The sequence below is a fragment of the Sinohyriopsis cumingii genome, chromosome 17 (assembly GCF_028554795.1).
Source record: "Sinohyriopsis cumingii isolate HCF-2022 chromosome 17, ASM2855479v2, whole genome shotgun sequence".
Lineage (NCBI taxonomy): Eukaryota > Metazoa > Mollusca > Bivalvia > Unionida > Unionidae > Sinohyriopsis > Sinohyriopsis cumingii.
In genome coordinates this window covers 100,351,726-100,373,261 of record NC_142977.1, presented here as the reverse complement: position 1 = coordinate 100,373,261, position 21,536 = coordinate 100,351,726, and the positions used below count along the sequence as shown (strand labels likewise).

Here is a 21,536-nt window from a genome sequence, read left to right as displayed (position 1 = left end):
GGAAGGAAAGTGAACATAGAAATTGAAAAAGACAAATAAATCAAAAGCATAATGTATTACAAAGTGCTTCTTAAATTAAGGTACCGGAATCGTATCGATACGATCATTTGCAAATCGGTGTCAATGTAATTGCTTTTCGTGCTCTATTCTATTTGCAAAAAACCTGGATATTGTTCTCCGTTGTATTTCTATTATCTTATTTTAAGTACAAAAGACCATACATTCTATCAGCACTACCTGCTCCACTTGGAACAATAGTTGTGAATATGCTTTACTACTTAGTTCATTTTAGACTTCATCGATTTGCAGTCGAAGTCATTAACCTTAACCACAAAACTATTATTGAAAATCGTGTTTGGTATACACTTCATTTGACATATTTCCACATCACATTTGAGAAACACCGGTTCAGTTTTGAAAAGGGAAACTGCCAAATATCTTTATAGCCCTGCATGTTAATAAAATTATTCCCAACACACGATATTAATTTTAGTAAAAAGATCACGGAAATTTTGTGGGAGAATTTATTAATGACGTGATGGTTATAAAGAACTCAAAACACTTCCTTTTGCCCTGCGCTTAGGCTTAAAATAGTTGCTAAGGATTACTTATTGGTTCATGACAAATAATAGTAGTTGCATTTAACTAAGGACGGAACGTACAGTGTGATATACGAACAAGGTAAGATGTTGTATACCGCTTTCTCTAATATTTTGGGAACAAAACCATCTACATGTAATTGTACATGCATATATTATTGAAAATGATATACTGGGTATGATTTGTCATTATCTATTTTAGGCATCACAGTGGCCAAACAAAAGCATACATTTTTATTTTCATATTTGAAAGACGCAAGAGCAATGTAATCAAAATTTTATTGAAGTTCCTTCGCAAATGGATACAGTGTTGTTATCGAATATTACACCATGTTGCCCAGAGAGAATTGTGTAAGGTTTTTGTGATGATTGTTTCAATATCCTTTAAATATATTCAGAATTACATAGAATGACAAACTGTCATATGTAAACTAACATTGTTTATTTTAGTGACGTCATTCCCATAACGTCAAGTTTGAAAACTATCTCTCAATTTGCTTGATTTGTTTACTGTGTAAAACCGGCTTGGTGTATAATTTTAAAAGTTCTACTGAGTGCGGCCAGCACCATCACCAATTAAAATAGAATAAAGGAACAGGAAAACAAGAGCAAAGAAATAATACCAAGAAGAGGAAACGATTAGAAAACCGCTAAGCCGTGAACGAAGGAATTGCACGGAACAAAGGAACTCTCAAACAAAGGAACAATAGGAACACGTAACAGAAAACAAAGGAACAAAGGAGAGACTTCTAGCGGAGGAGCAGACTGGGTGAGGACAAAAACAAAAGATAAGTTATCATTCAATGCTATACGCAATTTAAGTAGAAGAATGCAAACTAGGTCCAAACAAATGGCTCTATTCAATCCAAACACGCAAACACACAAACCACCAAACAACCCTATCAATAAATCAGTAAAAATATTGCATGTATCACAACTCCAAACAGCACCAATAAAGCATGTAAAACCAGCAAGATTAACGCAAGTCGTACCAACCACATCAAACTCGAATACAACCAACATCACACTGGGACCCCAAATTCTGGTCACAAACACAGACCAAACAAACCACAAACCAGCAGACATAACTAACACACCCCCACCCCACCAAAAGAAGCTACTAGAAATACAAAACTACACTCCAGGGAACAATATAAATACAATGCCAATACTATCGCCAATCCTCTTCAAGGAAGCTGAAAAACCAAACACAAATGAAGATATAGACATCACTATTCCAAACCTAACGAATGAATTTGATGGTAACCTACATACCGTAATCTCCCCACAATTAGACCACATAACCATAACCAGCACCCCAAAATTCACCAAAAATGAAATAACCAATTCCAGAAACATGCAAACAAACCAACAACAGGAAATCAAGCAAACAACAATAAATCAAAACATTAGGAAAGAAACTATACACTCAAGCCAAACTCCTGGACCATCTGGGATAATAACAGCAAGGGAACCACCAACCTATGGGAACAAATCCAATGAATTAGACACTACAAAACTACCCAGCAGCATCACTAATATGGCAACCCAAAGACCCCAAACAACCCAAAACACCCAAAACACATACCTAGGTAATGGCAAGGGCCCGCTAAAACCCCAAAACAAAAAGAAAACCACAAGTAAGGTTAACTCAAAAAAGGAAATAAAACAACAACATAACCCCCAAAACAAAATTTACAATTATCATTCCATCGAATACACTATATGCATAAGCAGCAGGTGCAACAGAATTACTAGTCTAAGTACCAATAGTATTATGACAGCACTGGCCAAAATTCACACTGGACAATTCAAACTGATAAGACCAAGGCGAAACTACCTGATTGTCCAATGCAGCACAATTCAACACGTGGAAAAATTCATCCAAATTGAAACTATAGGCCCAATAAAGATCAAAGTAGAGAGACACCATAGCACTCAGAGGAAAACACGAGTCACTTCGAACTCCAAACACAGTGAAACCACAACTAACCTGGCTGAACCCACTAAAACCACTATCTTTAAAAACGTAATAGCACTAAACGGATACAACAAGGACATAAGCAATGAACTCCTACTTCATAAACTCACAGCAAATGGAACACAGACCACCAAAGTATATCGTCTTAAAAATCACAAGGGACAAGGAACAAACAAAGCAGTTATAGAGGCTACCGAGCCAATACCCTCAATAATAAAACTAGGACAGTCAGAAGTGTGCCATAAGCTGGAAAACTACATAAATAGGCCAAGATTTTGCACCAAATGCCTGCACTGTGGATACTGTGCCCTCAGATGTAGATTCAAACCAAGATGTAAGTACTGCGGAGGTCAACACAAAGGAGAATGCCACACAATTAAACATAAATGTGCTAACTGTAAAGAAAACCATTATCCTAGATCGGCAGAATGCAGATTTGCAATAAAAGAGAAACAAATAGTGGACTTAATGAACGAAAAATACCTCACCTACCATTCTGCCAAAAACATTATTTGTAAAAACAACCCCAACACACCAAAATCAACCTCTGAAACAATCAATGAGCACCAAAACTCTCCATGCAGAATCAGAAGGGAAAACATTGCACCACAAAACATACCCTCGAATCAGGAAACAAAAGAACCAAAAACTACAACCCACATTGTAACAAACCATGGCCACCTTGATAACACTCCAGATACAAACAAAACTGTCACCCCAAACATCCCCAAACCTAACCCACACCCCAATACAGAATTAATACAGGAAGTAATGAACCTAACAACACGAACCATAATGCAAGATCTCAGTAGCATAATCAGAACCCTCAAAACCATTTTCACCATACTAGCTGATTGGACCACAAGACTAATAGATAAAGACAACGTCAAAAATGAATAGTACAAAAAATAATAAAATCACCATCTGCAATGGAACTGCAGAGGAATCTTTAAAAACCTATCAGAACTGCAGAACAAACTGAAAACCAGACGTAATCTGCCTACAGGAAACCCTCATAACACAAGAACACAAACGCCTGCCCAAACTACAAGGCTATACCCAGGGAATCTTTAAAAACAGACCCATGGGGCAAAAAGGGGGTGGACTAGCAATTTTGTTAATAGATACACTAATCTACTATGAAGTAATAGAAGTACCCCCTAACCTAAACATCAATAATAGCATCGAAATAATGTCAGTAATGATACATATAGGAACCACAAACATTCAAATAATAAATGCATACGACCCAGGGGGTACCTTCTGCCCTACCAACCTAATCTCACTAAAGGCAATCACTAATAACAACAACAATCTAATGATCTGTGGCGACTTCAACGCACACAGTGAATTATGGGGAGGTAAAAAGAAAGATCAAAGAGGGAAAATGGTTGAAAAATGGATAACTGAGAACAATCTGGTCATCTTAAATGACGGGTCGAACACTAGATTAAACCCTGAGGATGGCACTCTCTCAGCCATAGACCTAACCATCACTACCCCAAAATTGGCTCAAATCACAAATTGGTGGGTGGATCAGGAAGATACGTTAGGAAGTGACCATTTTCCCATCACAATCAATATTCAAACAAAAACTCAACACATTCCAAACGAAACCCCACCTAAATGGAGGTATCAACAGGCAGACTGGGACCAATTCCAGTTATTACTAGCTAGAGTAAATCCAGATAACTTAGAAAGCCCAAGTATTGACATGTATTATGATAACATAACAGACACAATTATAGAAGCAGCTAACCGATGCATACCAAAGACAACTAATATCCAAAATAAAAACCCTGTACCATGGTGGACTAAACAGTGCACTATAGCACATAAAGACAAAGAAAGGGCCTTAAATAAATGTAAATGTACCAAAAATTCTATCTACTTCCAGCAATATAAAGATAAAGAAAAAGCACTAAAACAAACTATAAAAACTGCTAAAATTAATCTATGGCAAACCTTTTGCTCTAAACTGAGTCTAAAATCAAACTCAGAACAAATATGGGACAAGATAAAAGCCATTAAAGGGAAAGCAACTACCTCAGCCCCAAAAATTAAAAATGCCATAACAAATAAAGATAAGGCAGACCTCCTAGCGAAGCATTTTTCGAACATGAGTAGCAACAATAATCACACCAGAAACTTTCAAAAACACAAAAAACTAATGGAGGGAACCCAACCTCAAATGTTTCAAGACCAAGGAACAAAAGAATCTCACCTAAATAGCGACATCACAGTACATGAATGGAAGATAGCCCTACGATCCAAAAACGAAACATCCCCTGGTAAGGATCAGTTAGGTTACATTATCTACAAAAAATTACCTATCAATATAACAATAGCCATAATCAAACTCTTTAATAGGATATGGGATAAAGGCCAACTACCCACCAAATGGAAACAGGCCATAGTAATACCAATCCCTAAGCTAGGTAAAGATCCCAACAACTTAAATTCGTACCAACCCATCTCCCTTACAAACAATATTTGCAAAATAATGGAGACAATAATCGCAAATAGGTTAAAACACCACCTAGAAACCAATAACCTACTCTCCATAAATCAATGTGGCTTTCGGAACAAACGGTCCACCACTGACCAACTTCTCAGATTGGAAACAGACATCAAACTCGCTTTTAACGCACATAGGAAAACCGATCGCAACCTCATAGCGGTTTTTTTAGACCTAGAAAAAGCGTTCGACCTAGTATGGACCAATGGACTAATGGCCAAATTAAACCAATTTGGAATAACTGGACGCTTGTTCAACTGGATTGGCGATTTCCTCACAGGCCGGAAAATTACCACAAGAATAGGCAACACCCATTCGGAAGAATTTTCACTTGAAAATGGAACACCGCAAGGCAGTGTAATAAGTCCCTTACTATTTAACCTAATGGTAAACGACCTTGACCTCAATGCAGCCTCCGCAAAAATAAACTTGTCACAATTTGCAGATGATAGTGGTATATGGAGGAATGGAAATCCTGCCAATAACACAGTAGTTAAAAAAATCCAACAGAGCCTAGACAACATAGGGAGATGGGCGGACAAATGGGGTTTCAAAATATCTCATGAAAAAACTGTGGCAATCATATTCACCCCCAAACGAAATAACAACCTAGTCTATCCAAACTTCTATATACAAAATCAATTAATCAAATACGTAACAGTAGTAAAATTCCTAGGAATGTTCTTTGACAACCACCTCACATGGAAACAGCACATTGAACAACTCACCCAGAATTGTAACAAAGATCTCAATTTACTCAGGAACATCACAGGGACTGACTTGGGATCCAACCAGGAAACCTTCCTCACGATATATAAAAGCCTAATTAGATCAAAACTGGATTACGGTTGCCAAGCATATAACTCGGCTAAGCAACCTGTACTACAAAAACTTGACACTATCCAGAGAAAAGCCTTACTATTATGCACAGGAACACTCCCCTCAACATCATTAGAAGAACTACAAACACTAACTGGAGAACTACCCTTAAAATTATGTAGGCAAGAACTGCTCCTCCGATAATCCATTCGATTAGATACCCACCCAGACAACCATCCCACCAAAATAGCTATAAATAAGTGTAAAGTTTTCTTCAAACCCAAAATCATACCCATCACACCAAGTGGCAAAGTAATCCTTGAACTAAGAGAAAAGATACCTCTACTAAAAAAACAGGTAACAAACAATACAGACCAGAACAAATCACCATGGTTACAAAAACCACCAAGGATTAACATTGAAGCTACCAAGAAGGACAAGAAAACTTACTAAAACCTGTACTGGTAAACGAAATCAACCAAAAATACCCGGACTATGTTAAAATATATACCGATGGATCAAAAACAAACAACCCACCAAGAACACAGCAGCAATAGTCATCCCTGAATTCAATATACAAAAGGGATCCAGATTACCTGACTATTGCTCCATTTACACCACTGAATTCTGGGCTATACTTGAATCACTACAGTGGATCAAAGACAACCAAATACCTAAAGCAGTCATTATAAGCGATTCCCTAAGCGTTATCAAATCGATCCAAAATCGCAATACACACTCTAGGGAACAATTCCTCCACAGAGCATGCCAATTAATCGACGATATCACCACAGCACATCAATTAGTCGAGCTCATGTGGATACCGTCGCACACTGGAATCTCTGGCAATGAAACAGCAGACAAGTTGCAAAAACCAAACTAGGAGATCAAAACTCTATCAAGCTTAACTATAGTTCTACAGAAGCAATAAGCTTCGCACAAACATATATAGACCAAACATGGCAAGATTTTTGGAACTCCTCCACAAAAGGTAAAAAGCACCATGAAACCCAAAAAAACGTAGATAGGAACATACAGCTACCTAAGGGTACCTATTTAGAACAGAAAACCATAAACAGGATAATAACTGGAAAAAATAAACTAGCAAGCAGTTTTGGAAGGTTTATAGGACCCAAACCAGCAACCATTAACTGCTTTAACTGCCACACGGCCGAAGATATATGCCCAAAATATCAACCCGCTCGGAAAATATTTATCAAAAACCAAAAAGAGGTTGGATCACCACACACATACCCAGAGTTACTTATGGACTTTAATAAAAATAAACAATCAGCATATAAAAATATAAATCAATTCATAGACTCAGCAGGACTTAGGAACAAAATATAATTACTATCCCCACAAAACCAAAAGACCCAGTAACTAGCTAAATAAATTTAGAAGCCACCACATAAAAACCCATAACATATCATTCAATTTTATAAAAGTATTAATAAATAATTCACTTACGAAGCACCTATAAAAAACTAAGGAAACCGCAAAATCGGATGTCCTAGATGTCCTTAACGAACCGTGGACTAGGACTCCGGTCTCTTGCTAAATAAAGTATAAATAACATTCAATCTCTAAAAACATTAATTAATAAATAACTTAAAGAGGTAATATCTAAAAACTTATAAATAACATAACGTAGGAAACACACCCCAAACACCTCGACTAGTAATACCATAATAACCTTGAAAATCTCTCTTCATACATGATTTCTACTAAGAACCTCTATAAACAGCATAGAACATCCCCCCCCGCTCCTTTTAGAACATTTTGAAGAAGAAAAAAAAATCGAAAAAAAATTGAAGAAAAAAAAATTGCAAGAAACACCAGGCAAATGCAACAAGAAACCAGCGATGTAAAGCAAGCCGGACCGTTCCCGAACTCTCCTTCCCACTAATGACAGCCAACCAATCAACTGTAGGGACCTTTATGTACCCACAGATTGAGGCCAAACTATCAGGGTTCCTTGAATCCATAAAAGTCTGGGGGAGGTGGCACCATCCCCTTCCCCAGGAACAACTAGCAGGCTGCGGTGCAGTCAGAAAAAAGTGGCACATGCACAATTGTGCGCACGCCACTATAATTAAACTCAACAACAACAAAAGCAATGTAAGCATGAAGTTTTTGTGCAAGAGTGTGGTGACAGATTTCATTTCATCGGTGTAAGTGGATTTCCTATATTTGTTCTGTAATTGGATATGCAATTTTACAGTATGTATGTATGTATGTATGTATGTATGTATAATGCACAGGAAAAAGGACAGATAGGGGGACTGGTAGGTTGTTTGCTACAATACAAAGCATTCGTCTCATGCTGATTGTATATCACCCTGTAAACGTATTCAGTGAAGGCTGTCAAGGAAATATGCCACATTTACAATTGAGTTGACCATACGCACAGACTTAAACATACATTAATGTTTCATCGTTGGTGCAAAGATATCCAGCATAAACTCACGATAATTATATAGTAAACATCGGTATAGACAGTTAACAATAAATACAGAAATTCCAGATACCACCTTTCAGTCCCTGGAAGAAAGAAAAAAACTGTATGTGTACACCCAATGAAATAAAGGCCTTTGCCGGGCTAAACTGAAAATTACATATAGATCTAATAAACCTAAGCGTTTGTTTCGCTGGATTTAACGGCATATGTACATCTCTACTGAAATGGTGATCTTGACGGTACATCCAAATCTAATGAACAAATGATTTTGTCAGTACATGTACATCCATAACTATATCTTGCCCGTGTGGAATTACGTTCAGGCGACAACAAAAACATGCGCGACCGATAAGTGGGATCGTTATTCTTACATAATCATATACCAGATACAATCATTATGTTGATAATACAACGCCATTCTTTTTTCAAAATATGAAGAAGAAAAGAAGACTTATTTTCTACCAGCAAGCATTACGACGTGTCAGTAAGGTTCACGTCTATGGCAAGCTATCGCTGCTATAATACTGCAACGATTTCCGATCTTATTATCCAAACCCAAGAGAGGTAGTCAGTATATACCTTCAATCATGTGATCTATATAACTGAGCTGTCTATTGCGCACAATCGTGCACTCCTTTTTAATGTCGAGCGATAGAGCTATTTGTCAGGGCAACGGTTGGATAATGTGAGTACATTTCGGAATCTCTATGCTAGAATATGTCTGTAGTCTAATATGCGATCTCAAGAGATCCAATCGGAAATGCCGTTTGAACCGCACAATCATTTATTCGATACAACACATATGCGCGTCCTCGTGTCAAAATGGATGATCTCGAGACAGCAAACCGGAAAGTTGGTTTTAACCACATGATATTGATCGATGAATCGTGTATAAGAGCTTGGGAAAAGTGCCCGCTTTTTCAACATGCGCTCACGAGCCGAGGGAGATCCTGTAATAGAAACATACTTTTTTTGGATTTGCTCGATCGTAAAGAGCGCTCCTTCGCTTGGTCTTGTATAAGTGATCATGTGATTCGAACGACTTTACTAACTGGCCTTTACAACATTACTTGTTAAAGCTTCGGATACGCACATTGAGCTGTAAGAGCAAGAAATATGCTTTCGATATTGATCAGCTGGTTTGCCAGATAGTTCTAGGACACGAAGCTGAGGTTTCTATATGCCGTGATGGAGAACTCGATTACATGTAATAAAGTGCTCGATGTCGCCCATTACATAATAATATTTAATTATCTTTTGATTTTATCTCTTCAGTTCCCTTAAATCGAGTCACGAAATTGCGATTCGTTTCTAAGTTATGTCAGCGATAGCATTCGATAGACGTCACAAAAACGCACAGGTGGTACTTGATAATTGTACTAGATAAATCCAACCGGTTCTGGTCAGTGTATCTTAAATGTACATTGGGACCAGGAATATTGAATATTTTTTATTCCATTCTAACATTAGTCTGCACTTAAATCTACACTACAACAGGGCTCTTACTATGTCCTGGCCACTTCGCATTTGCAAGAAATTTTCCCTTTCAAGCAAGAAAATGAAACATTTGCTCAGGTAAGTATTTAGAGACTCTATTCTTTTATCTACATAGAAATCATATAGATCAATACGCCTTTCATAATGAAACTATTGCTTGTAAAATATGGCCATCAAATTAAAGTTGTTTTGATCTAGCACGAGTATCTTCGAGACCTGAAAGAGGTCTAGGAAACTGAATCGACATATACCTCCACGAACTAGTATTAATATGTATGTGTATGTGTGTGTGTGTGTGTGTGTGTGTGTGTTGTATGTATACTATGTTATGTTATATTGAAAATTATGAGTATAGTCTACACATTTTATGAAACTGACATTCTGTTCCTTATACTACGTTACTAAAACTGTTACGAAACGAAACCGAACTGGTCGGTAGACGACTTATTTTGTATTTTGGTTACGTGCCCAAAAGCATGCTCAAAGTAAAAGTGAAAATGGAATAAAGAACATTTTCCACCTTACTACTTTCCTTTCTTCACCAGACTTTTTGTACATATCACACAATGACTCCCAATATACACTTGTATATTATATCCTATTACACCTGTACAAGGCATATTACTACTACTATACAAATCATTTTTTGCATAATCGAAATGGAACCTTGCCACATCACGGCTACATATGGTCACCATTACGAAGGAAAATAGATGAAAAAAAAATGTTGGTTTATTAGACCAGTTGGATACAGAGAATTTGAAGTTTCCATTTTTAATCTTCTTTTTTTAACTCTTCAACCAAGCTATTGAGTTACCACACTTAATTTTTATACGTAAGACACCTCTTTGTGGACATTTGTTTAGCCAAATTATTTCAACGGAGATAACTACAACTCTGTAAATAAGAGTTGTTGTAGGGCTTAACGCCATTTTTCAGCACAAGATTGGCTATACATGGCGGCCAGTATAAATGGTGGAGGAAGAACCCGGGGAAACTCCGGAAAGAACCACCGACCCACGAGAAGCTTTTTCAAGTACCCATATTGATCTAGCCCGAGACTCAAACCCACGCAGACAGAGGTGAGATGGCAGTGATACGAAACAGAGAGCGCTTTAGGCCACTCGGCCACTCATGGCCCCAGTATGACTAAGAGAAAATTAAACTTCGAGTGGTAGTGTATCTTTCAAGGTTTCTGTGTAGTATTTATAAAAAAAAGAAGATTCTCAGCAGAAAGTGCTCATCAAAGGTAATTAAACAGATATTTGCTCTCTAAATGTTATCATTTTTTAAAATGTATTCTCTATAAAAGATAAAAAGGAGAAAAAATGTAAATGATCATAAATTAGATTCCATGTATTTGGACGAATGGTCACAACATAGTTTCCAAAATATCACGGGAAATTGTTATGAAGTTGTGTTCATGTGACGATGTGCAGTGTAATGTAACATATGCTACAAAGTATAAAGTTTTGAATAAAATTTATTTAATTCATAGTCAGTTGTTCTGAAATTGAGAAACATATTACGCTGTGGATAAGGAATAAGACTGAATGCATGTGTGATCAAATTCCGGTACGTTGCCAATTCTGTACCTTTACTAATGCTTAAGCTCTCTACTACTACATTTCAGCTGGGTTTACGCCTTAAACTTTTATCAGGTATACAGTGCTATATTCCTGCATAGTTTGCATGCAGCTACTTTAATAAAATGATGTAAAACCTTTTGTAGAAATATTTCTTGGCTTAAATCATTGGCAAGATCCAACTTATTTTATATCCAGTGTGTTGTCATGCTATGTCTCATTAATCATTAAACGTTGGATTTCTTTATGACTGTGACTCAGTTTCTCAGTAGTCTGTATTTACTATATTATGTTCATAGACAGAAACTTCGTGTTTTGTTAAGAGTAGGCGGAAAGAACGAGTTTCGTATGGCGTAGGAATATGCTGAGGCCTTTGATATACCTGCGGCGTATCAAGCGAGTTCCTTCCCCTGAAATTGTCGCCACTCCATCACACACACACACACACACACACACGCACACACACGAGATGTAAACCCATACGAAGCCTGGACTAGACCCCACTAGATACTCTAGAATTATTTAGTTTTTTAAAAAAAAAGATTAATAAAATTGTGTTGGGATTTATCGGATCTATGCAGTGGTGAATTGCGAAATAAAGCAGTGAGGTAGCGCAAAAAAGAAGTGGGGGAACTCGTGTTACTCAGATACGGGGTGGTGGAAAATGGGGAGCATAAAAAGATAAGGGAACGCCGTTCCCGCGCCTACCCACAGCACTAACACGCATGGACCTATGACGGGATTTAAACTTAAATCATAACCCATAATAAGTTTGCTTATTTTTAAATTAAACTTAGGTTTAGGATCAGTAAGTTAAATTTTGCCAATGCCATTCTTGCTGAATAAACAAGCTACGCCAATAAGCGTTCCATTTCCCAAAATAAAGTAGAGCAAACTGACATCGACTAAATAACTTAAACTATACAGACACCTCAGCAATCTACAGTACTTGCCAAATACAATGGACAATGGACAGCTCAAGCCTTTTTGAGTTACTAGATCTCTCCAGTGTAATGTCAACAAATAGTACGTTCACCACAAATGGTCTTATTTGGATTATAATAGCACAAAACAAAATAAATAGAAATAGTCAACACAGTTAATTATATTACTTCCAGACTTGTATGTTTTCCGCACAAAATGTAGTGTTCAAAATGGCGAAAGATGATATTTGCAAATGTGCACAATGATATGTATAAGATGGTTGATAACGCATGTTGCATTGACGTCAATGGTATCAGTGGTAAATTGCATGTAAAAATCAGCATAAATGTTCAATTAATGCTAATTCACATAATCTCTAACACAAAAAATACCGATTCTCATATTAATCTTGCCATATGTTTCGGACAGATAATAACCACGTAAAATTCGCAAGCCACTTGTACCTTCTATTATTCTATTTAAAGCATGCACACACACTATGTAAAGGTGCAGTGTGTAGTTATATCATGTCGTCGCTTAACATTGTGTATTGTAGGTTTATTGACCTAATTCAAATTGATAATTGTCATCTGAAAACGCATTTGGGCTTATTCGAAGGCAGTTCAGTGTCTCTTAGATTGATTCCACTTTATGGAGACTGAAAGATTTTAGGAGCGAATGTTCAACTTACCTTACGAAAAACTATAGGAGTGTCGAGAAACAAAGAAGGCTCTTGGAAATAAAGGCAAGTTGTGGTACCCCACTGAACATATCTATCTGGACCACCTCGAACGTAGAACCCCTTCTTTGTGAAGATGATTGTCACATAACAGTATACTGATAATGCACATTTCAATACAGTATCTAACATTATCATTTTAACTGATATTTTTGTTTCTGTTTGATTTGATGTTGTTTTTAAATAGCATTGTGTACCTTTTATTCAACAGGTTCTAAAGATGTGAATCGCTTGCTCAGTCAGGAGGCACAGATTATTGCCACACACATACATTTTAATCACATGATAAGATTCCTGGCAATTCCACTGTACAAACATTGATTTACTGCTAAACGGATACCAGTACATGTGTGAAACACCATCATGTCTGACAGTGAAATAGTGGCACATAATGCAAAGTTATTACGACAATTAAAAGTTGGTGACACTATAGAGTTCCCAAGAGGTTTCTATTCACACTGGGCTGTCTATATTGGTAAGTTCCTCACAATGAAGAACAATCCTGATGAAATATTAAGATTATATTGCTTACTTTTTATAATAATCAAACGGTTCATATTTTATGCTTCCGCTCTTTGCAGTGAGAGAATCTTGTCCTCTCTAACCCCTCCATGTTTGCCAATAACATAAACTCAACGTACATAAATATAATTTGACATATAATTTGACAGACCTGTTTGATTATTGATGTGGATGATATGTTTAGATTTTCAGATCATAGGAGAAAATTAGTTTTCTTTGCAGGTGGTTTCTTTAAAATTTTCTTCCACATAAGCAGATAACCGAGTTACATTTCAGGCCATTAAAGGAATACTTTGTTTTATTCAAAACATTTTGTGAATTCTATAGACGTTCGTTTTTGGGATAAACGACATGTTAGTACAATTAAACAACAACTAATTAATATACGATAATGAAATTTGCTCGATATCTTTACATGCGTAATTAGATGACCACATTAGATGTTCAAAACATGATAAAAAAAATGTAATATCAGCTGTTTATTTTGCTGATATTGACATTACGAAATATCCACTCTAGTTATAGATTTTTATTGGCATGCAGTTGTTCCAAAATTTTCAAAGCATGCTGCTCCTCTGTCACTTATGGCCGTCGCTGCATATAATTTAAATTAAACGTGATATAATGCATTCAAGCATGAAGACCGTTACGATTTGTATAAATAATGCAGAATTGCCTTTAAATATGGCCACCGTTGCTGAAAAAGCGGATTCTCTAAGACTTGTCATTAACCATTCAAAAAATATAATTCCTAAATTGACAAAGGATCCTGCCAAAAGGACCTTAAAAATGTCTTCTAACGATGCCAATCTGCTAGAAATGTTGACGACTATCGCTATAAATAGAAATAATTTGTAGCTCTCAGAAACTGTTGGAATGGTGTGATTAGATCGGATAAAACCATTCTGGTTAGAAAATGTTACCAGTTTGTACATATGACGATGGTTTTCCCTTATCTTTAGCCACATTTCTAAAAGTAGAAACAAATATTCTAAATTAATGGTAAATATGAGTTGAACACATTTAACATAAATCATCTTCACTTGAGATCTTTCAAATTTCATATATAATGTTTTAACGCCGTACAATATGAGTATTGCTTCTATATATACAGGCCTTCAAGTATTAAAAACAAACACACTAACTCAGCCTTCCTGACAAAAACCCCAGAGACTAGCTTTTAACTACATGTCATCCTGATCAAATTTCAAGCCCACCTACGCCTCTTGCCTTTAAATGTGATCTTTATTTTATACCTTAATGAGTCGATTATTTGATTAGACATATAGACGTCTTCACGTCTTGATTAGACATATAGACTTCTCCACGTCTTGAGTAGACATATAGACGTCTTCACGTCTTGATTAGACATATAGATGTCTTCACGTCTTGATTAGACATATAGACGTCTTCACGTCTTGATTAGACATATAGACTTCTCCACGTCTTGATTAGACATATAGACGTCTTCACGTCTTGATTAGACATATAGACGTCTTCACGTCTTGATTAGATATATAGACTTCTCCACGTCTTGATTAGACATATAGACGTCTTCACGTCTTGATTAGACATATAGACGTCTTCACGTCTTCATTAGACACATAGACGTCTTGCACACATTATACACAGTCAATTATATACCACTTTTGGGCTTTTCAGCTGCTGTATAAATTCAATTTATCTGTTTTACAAAATATAATCAGAATTCAGTAAATTGAACACAATGTTTCTCTCTGATTCTATTCTTCATTGCAAAGGTAAAATTATCATTTTGCGTTGCTTCAGGAGATGAGCAAGTTGTCCACTTAACTGGGGACGACAACGATGGGATTAATGGTAATTTCGACTCTGGTCACTTATTCACAATCTGTGGACAAAAGTTCAAGAAGGCTTTTGTCAAGGTGGATGATTTCTGGGATGTAGTTCTTGGTAGCAAAGCTAACGTCAACAGAGAAAAGGATAGAAAAATGCGGTAAGCAACCGTTAATCAATGTACAATGTAACCTCAAAAACGACCCATTCAACACCTCGTCCACAACAACACCATCAGTTTCTCTCCACATCGCTCCTTTATGCCTTCCTTCCGCCGTTTAAATGTCTTCCCCTAGACCTTACTCTACATGATTAAAATAACTCATTAAACATATCAGCTAACATATATTTAATCCGTGATATAAATATTGACCTGATCTTGTCCTATTTAACTTCAAAAAGAGATGGCACTCTGTACTTCGTCAGCGTGAATCACTTTTCTCAAAATTAGTACCCTTATCATCGACGACGTCACTCTACATTCCCGCTCTTATTCCTAAAAATGTGCTAAACTAGCAAGATTAAGTTATATACAGTATGTGTGGGTAGTTTTTAATTTGGAACCCTGTTCTTTCATAGGCCACTGCGGAAAGAAGAAATTGTAGAAAGAGCATTTTCTAAGCTTGGAGAAATAGGAGACAATGTTTTGTGGTGTAACTGTGAGCATTTTGCCAGTTGGTGTCGTTATGGAAAAGAAAAGAGTGAACAGGTAGAGTATATACAAGAAATAAGCTTTGTTTCCTAGTTATCCAGAAACCAACTGAATTCATTGCCAGTTGTCCCAAAAGTGCATTTAGTTGTCTGTAGCACAAAACATTTTCTACGAAATTCTATTTGAAGACCCTTTCATATTGAGCTCCAATTGCATGGCAAACTGTGTAATGTTATTAATGAAAACCTTATAGCTGCTATCCATGAAAACTGGTTGGAAACACCTTTGCAAACATTACTTCCTCTAGCTGCCTTTGATGCAGGATTGCTATTTGAAAATCATCTGTAAAAATTATTTTCTTCAAGAGTATATTGTCATACCTCTATAGTGTATCAATGGAACACTTGTTGAATAATACCAAAGCATTCTTAGAAAATCAATAAAACAATAAACATCGTTAATTTGCCAAATTGAATAGTTTAGCATAAAGTGCTTTCAAGATTACAGTGCTAATAGCAAACACGTTTCCACTAAGACTGCCTGTATAAACTTTACCACTATATCAAAACATCTGGCACGCTTGTCCGTTTAATTGAATGATTGGGTACCTATCAGTCAATATCTCTGCGACTTGTCAACATGCTATTTTAAATTTAGGCCATTTTCTCTTTTAAATGTCTCTTAAGATTTAAGCTGAAACCCGCTGAAGTTTGATATATGGAATTCATGTTTTCCTCACATATATAACTTACCAAAAACTAACTCGCTGTTTCTGATGTATTGAGGATACTGCAAAATGTATGATCATTTGTATGCTCATTTCTTTTTTGCGTGGAGATGAGTCCGTAGCGACGTAGCGTGGATACTTGTATGTCAACATAAGTATTTGATACACTTGCAGCTGCATATGACAAACTGTACTTTAAAACAGTTAACTGTACAATACCTACTTACAACCAAATCAAGTACATTATATGCATATCAGTGTCACCCATTTCCGACAATGCTTTCTACATACAACAATGCTACAATATTTCACAGTTGTCTTGCACCATGCAATATTGCTTGGACTCGATGTGTTCATAGGGAATTATGGTTGGATCGAGGCCAGTACTGACCATTCTTGAAATTGGTAACTGAAGAAATATACCAGGAATAATCATAATGAAGTGTATCCATGAATTATTCTAAAATTTCCAGTGTTATTATCGTACTTTAGCTAATCCATGTTTATATTGTCCTGACTTAGGTTGAAACGGCTTTAACATTGGTGGGTATTGGAGTTTTAGCCTTGATATGTCTGGGAATTGCCATTGTCAGCGCACTGAGCAGCAGAAAATCTCAAGACTCGGATGAAGAGGAATCAGAGTATTAGGGCATGACTGGTGATATGTTAGTGTTGATGAGAATGACTAGATCTAGGACTTGTATCCATTTTTACCTTTTCGGGGAAGCATGCTATTGTAAATCACAGAACAAACCTGATTATGATAATGTATGCTATATGACGGAGACCAACACTGCACATTAATTATAAAAATGATTATCAAAAAGGTTTATATTCAAACAGCGATGAAAGTACAAAACCACATCCACGATATGTTCAAAATATGAGGGTTCCGATCAATGCAGGATGTAAATGTAAACGGATACTATAAAATAAATCAGGATGATTAACAGTAAGAAAGTTCATTCAAACAATCTTACAAATTCTTGTATTGCGTTTCCATGTACTCAACTTGTGTACATGTCCTAAATAATTGGTAACACCCACGTTTCTATCTGTCAGCAGACCATGGTTTATTCCAATGGATCATTTCCCACTCAAATTCTGTTTCAATCGTGGCCTATTAAATGCACGTGTGCTAAGCCTGTCTGGCCAAATGTGACCCAGTTAACTATAACTCTGATCTATTCCACAATAAGGTGACAAACGTCTCGTGCGAAATCTTTGATTTTAAAGAAAAGATATTGTAATTATTAGATGTTATTATCTCTTATTTAGAGATCTGCCGATTTTTTTTTATCTCTCTCCCCATTTTATATGTGCATTTTCATTTTTCTTTTGAAGGTTATATTTTACTGCGCTATTATAACAACACACTGACCAGTGCAGTGTTATGGTTATACAAGACGAAAAAACGTTATTTAATGCAGTATTGGGAATGAAAAACATAAAGCTAATATCGGTTGATATTATGCAACATTAGTGGGCGCTAGACTTGTGTTTGCAACAAGAAATGATGTATTGTTAAAAATTAGTCACGTTGTCCCTGGGAGTATTAATATAATCACATGTTTGTTGCTTTTTCCTACTCTGCAAGACCATAGCAATCCATCAAAATATATATTTAGTTGTTTTTTTTGTTATTCCTTAACAGTTACAGAGCTATAATACCATGAATGAGATCAGGGTTCTTAAGTATAGGACCATCTTCTGTAAATGGCAATTTATCATTATTAGTGTTTCATACAGGTTTTAATTTTAAAAAGTTTAGCTATCGTGGGTCGTATCAGAAGTCTATTATAACATTTTGCGGAGACTCTCCTCATGGATAACCCTTTTTTATCTTAGAATCAACGTCTACTCTCCAACTGTGTTTCATGTTCACATTCACGTCTGTTTTCGGCAGTTTTCATTACGTACAAGTCCATCGAGTGTCTGTATGTTACATCTATTAGTCGACATCATGCGTATTGCCACGAGTCTTTAAATAAGTAACAGAAGAGAGTGAAAAGCAACAACCTTGTAATATTTCACCAAATTTATTTCTAAACAATATAAAGTGAGAATGTGAAAAAAGAACTGATGGTATTGAGAAATTGAATCCTAAATATTCCTAGAATTGCAGACATAAGTCCTAATAATTAAAGTTCTGAGAAACCTTTAGTGGAAATTCAAATTAAATACTCACACTAAAGTTGTTGATGTGCTAATGATGGTCTCTGTCGTTGTGTTGTATCAACAGTATTTTATTGAAGAAAAGTAATATAATTCAAGGTTTGACATCACTATAAATGCCAGTGAATCTCCAATAATATTATTTTATGATCACTCTGTATTTCTAGAGAAACATCACTTGAATCTAATAATTTTAAGAAATACATTCAGCCCAAATGTATTAATGGACACAACATACTACGGTTAATTCCGCCAATATCTTAAAGCACGAATAACAGATTTTCAGAAACATTAGTTATATGACATTCTAAGATGCAAATCAAAACCCCGAATAAGGATAAATTTTTCATTATTCTAGAAGCATTAGAAAGTTTGTTACTATAAGGCACGTGACAGAAATCATGTATTCCAAGTATAACTACATACAAATATAATGTCCTTGACTCAGCTTAAAAACAATAATCCTGACTCGGAGAAAAACACTGTCTACAAAATTATAACTGCTTTTGGATAAGATCATCCACTAGATACAATGTTGATTACCCACAACATATAACATTTAAAAACAAAATAAAACAATAAACTAACAAACAATGCAAATTAAACATAGATAGCACTTGTCATCATTAAAAAAGATTTATGGAATAAAGCCTTCTTTTTTCTATTAGTCAAATATGCTTGTGACACTACCATTGCACAAGAAAAAAAATTTTTGAATGAAACAAACTATACAATAAACAATATAATATTTCTTTACACGTTAGTTATATTGTCTTTTCCCTTGAGCACCTGATGTCAATATTGTGTTCCTGCAACATCAAACCTTAATAATCTCTTATGTTTTTTTTTTTTTTATCTTGCCAATGAAATTAAGGGAGTTGTGATCACTAATCACAATAATCGGAGAAGGAGCTGAAATAATATACACTTCAAAGTGTTGTAATGCCTATATCAAACATAAACATTCCTTCTCGAATGTGGGATAATTTTTCTAGTGCTTTTTTGATTTCTTAGAAGAAAAAAAAACACACTGCATGATCTACACTATTCTTTTTACTTCTTGAATCAATACTGCACTAACCCCAACATCACTTGCAACAATACGCAGGTTAAATGATTGACTGACATTTGTAGCTGAACGAACGAACTAGTGCACTCTAAAGTATGGCCTTTAACTTACCAAATACCTTCTTACAAAATTCAAGCCAATGAAAATTTTCTTACTCAATAAATTTGTCAGGGGTTCAGCAATTACGGTTGGAACAACATTTCGAGAGTATACAGTCATTCCAAATAATCGCATTAGTTGTATACTAATGAGCACAGGGAATTCAGAAATAGACTTACAAATCAGCATCTGTACTTTTTCACGTCCCACGATATCTCCTGGAAATGTAATACAAGTACTACAAAACTCCATCTTGGATAAATTAATTGTGAAATTTGCATCAGTACGTCTGTCAAATAATTGCCAAATTGTCTCTAAATGAATTTTTCAGGTGTATGTGTATATGATGACACTATCAATGTAAGCATCACAATTATCTAGACCAGACGCAATCATGCTAATTGAACGTACAAGGCGAGCCTTTGATCCCAAACGGCATCGCTTTATATCGATAGAGTACATCTGGAGTCACGAATACCGAAATATCCTTTGCCATTTCCGTCAGCGAAATTTGCCAGAATCCTTTCAAAACGTCAAATGAAGTGACATGTTTTCTTTCCAATTTTATCAAAGCAATCGGCGAGCTTTGGTAATGCAAATGAATCTGAGTCCCACTGTTCACCTTTCTATATTCTTTGCAGATGCGGAAAGTATCATCTGGTTCTGGTACAAATATACACGGTGAACTCCAGTCAATTTTACTCGGTTCTGTGAAATAATTCTTTATCAAATATTGCCTTTATTCAAACATTCCTGCTTTAGAGGTTTCCTCCTGTGCGCATGCTTTATTGTGGTGTGGAATCAATAATTTCACCGTGATTGTAGATATTATTCGTTCATGAAGGAACATCTGGAAACAGGTGCTCATATTCAAGTAATAGCTGTTTTGGTTCATTCTTTTCATGTTGCTGCAAAAGTGAAAGTTTCTGGTGTATATTATTCATAATTACTAAATTTCGAAGAGTGATTACTCCAAGTCACAACAGTCCGATTGCATTCCATCGCTTAAGTCCTCGGTGTGTGAGACAAGTATAACTAAATTGATTGCACGAGTAACCTTGCTATCTCTATCAACATGCTCTTTAAAATATTTATATATCAAAGTTGTTTTTTCCCCTGCTGCAATGAGTAATGGTGGTATAATTTGAATGACTTTCTTTTCAACTGTGTAAGGACCACAGCACGTAGAATGAAAAGGATTGTGTGGCATGGGCAAGAGAGCCAGAACTCTGTCACCAGCCGGAAAACTCCTTTCCTTTCTATTTGTATCATACCTTAATTTCATTTTTGATTGAGTAGAGTGCAGATTAGTTATTTCATCCTCACAGGCCTTTGACAATTTATATTTAAAAC

At 35.9% G+C, this 21,536-nt stretch overlaps 1 protein-coding gene across 3 annotated transcripts; it reads left to right on the top strand.

Annotated features, from left to right (window-relative positions):
• The first annotated feature begins 632 nt into the window (after positions 1-632).
• On the top strand, positions 633-19,771 carry LOC149779544 (phospholipase A and acyltransferase 2-like). Of its 3 annotated transcripts, none has more exons than XM_089940257.1 (5): positions 633-681; positions 13,336-13,599; positions 15,435-15,621; positions 16,041-16,170; positions 17,363-19,771. In XM_089940257.1, the coding sequence occupies exons 2-5, from the start codon at positions 13,488-13,490 to the stop codon at positions 17,486-17,488; spliced, it is 555 nt and encodes a 184-aa protein (XP_089796383.1). In that variant the 5' UTR covers positions 633-681; positions 13,336-13,487; the 3' UTR covers positions 17,489-19,771. The 3 variants fall into 3 exon arrangements, with proteins under 3 accessions (XP_089796383.1, XP_089796385.1, XP_089796386.1); XM_089940259.1 differs by lacking the exon at positions 633-681 and adding an exon at positions 1,190-1,368; XM_089940260.1 differs by lacking the exon at positions 633-681 and adding an exon at positions 9,933-9,953.
• The last annotated feature ends 1,765 nt before the right edge of the window (positions 19,772-21,536 follow it).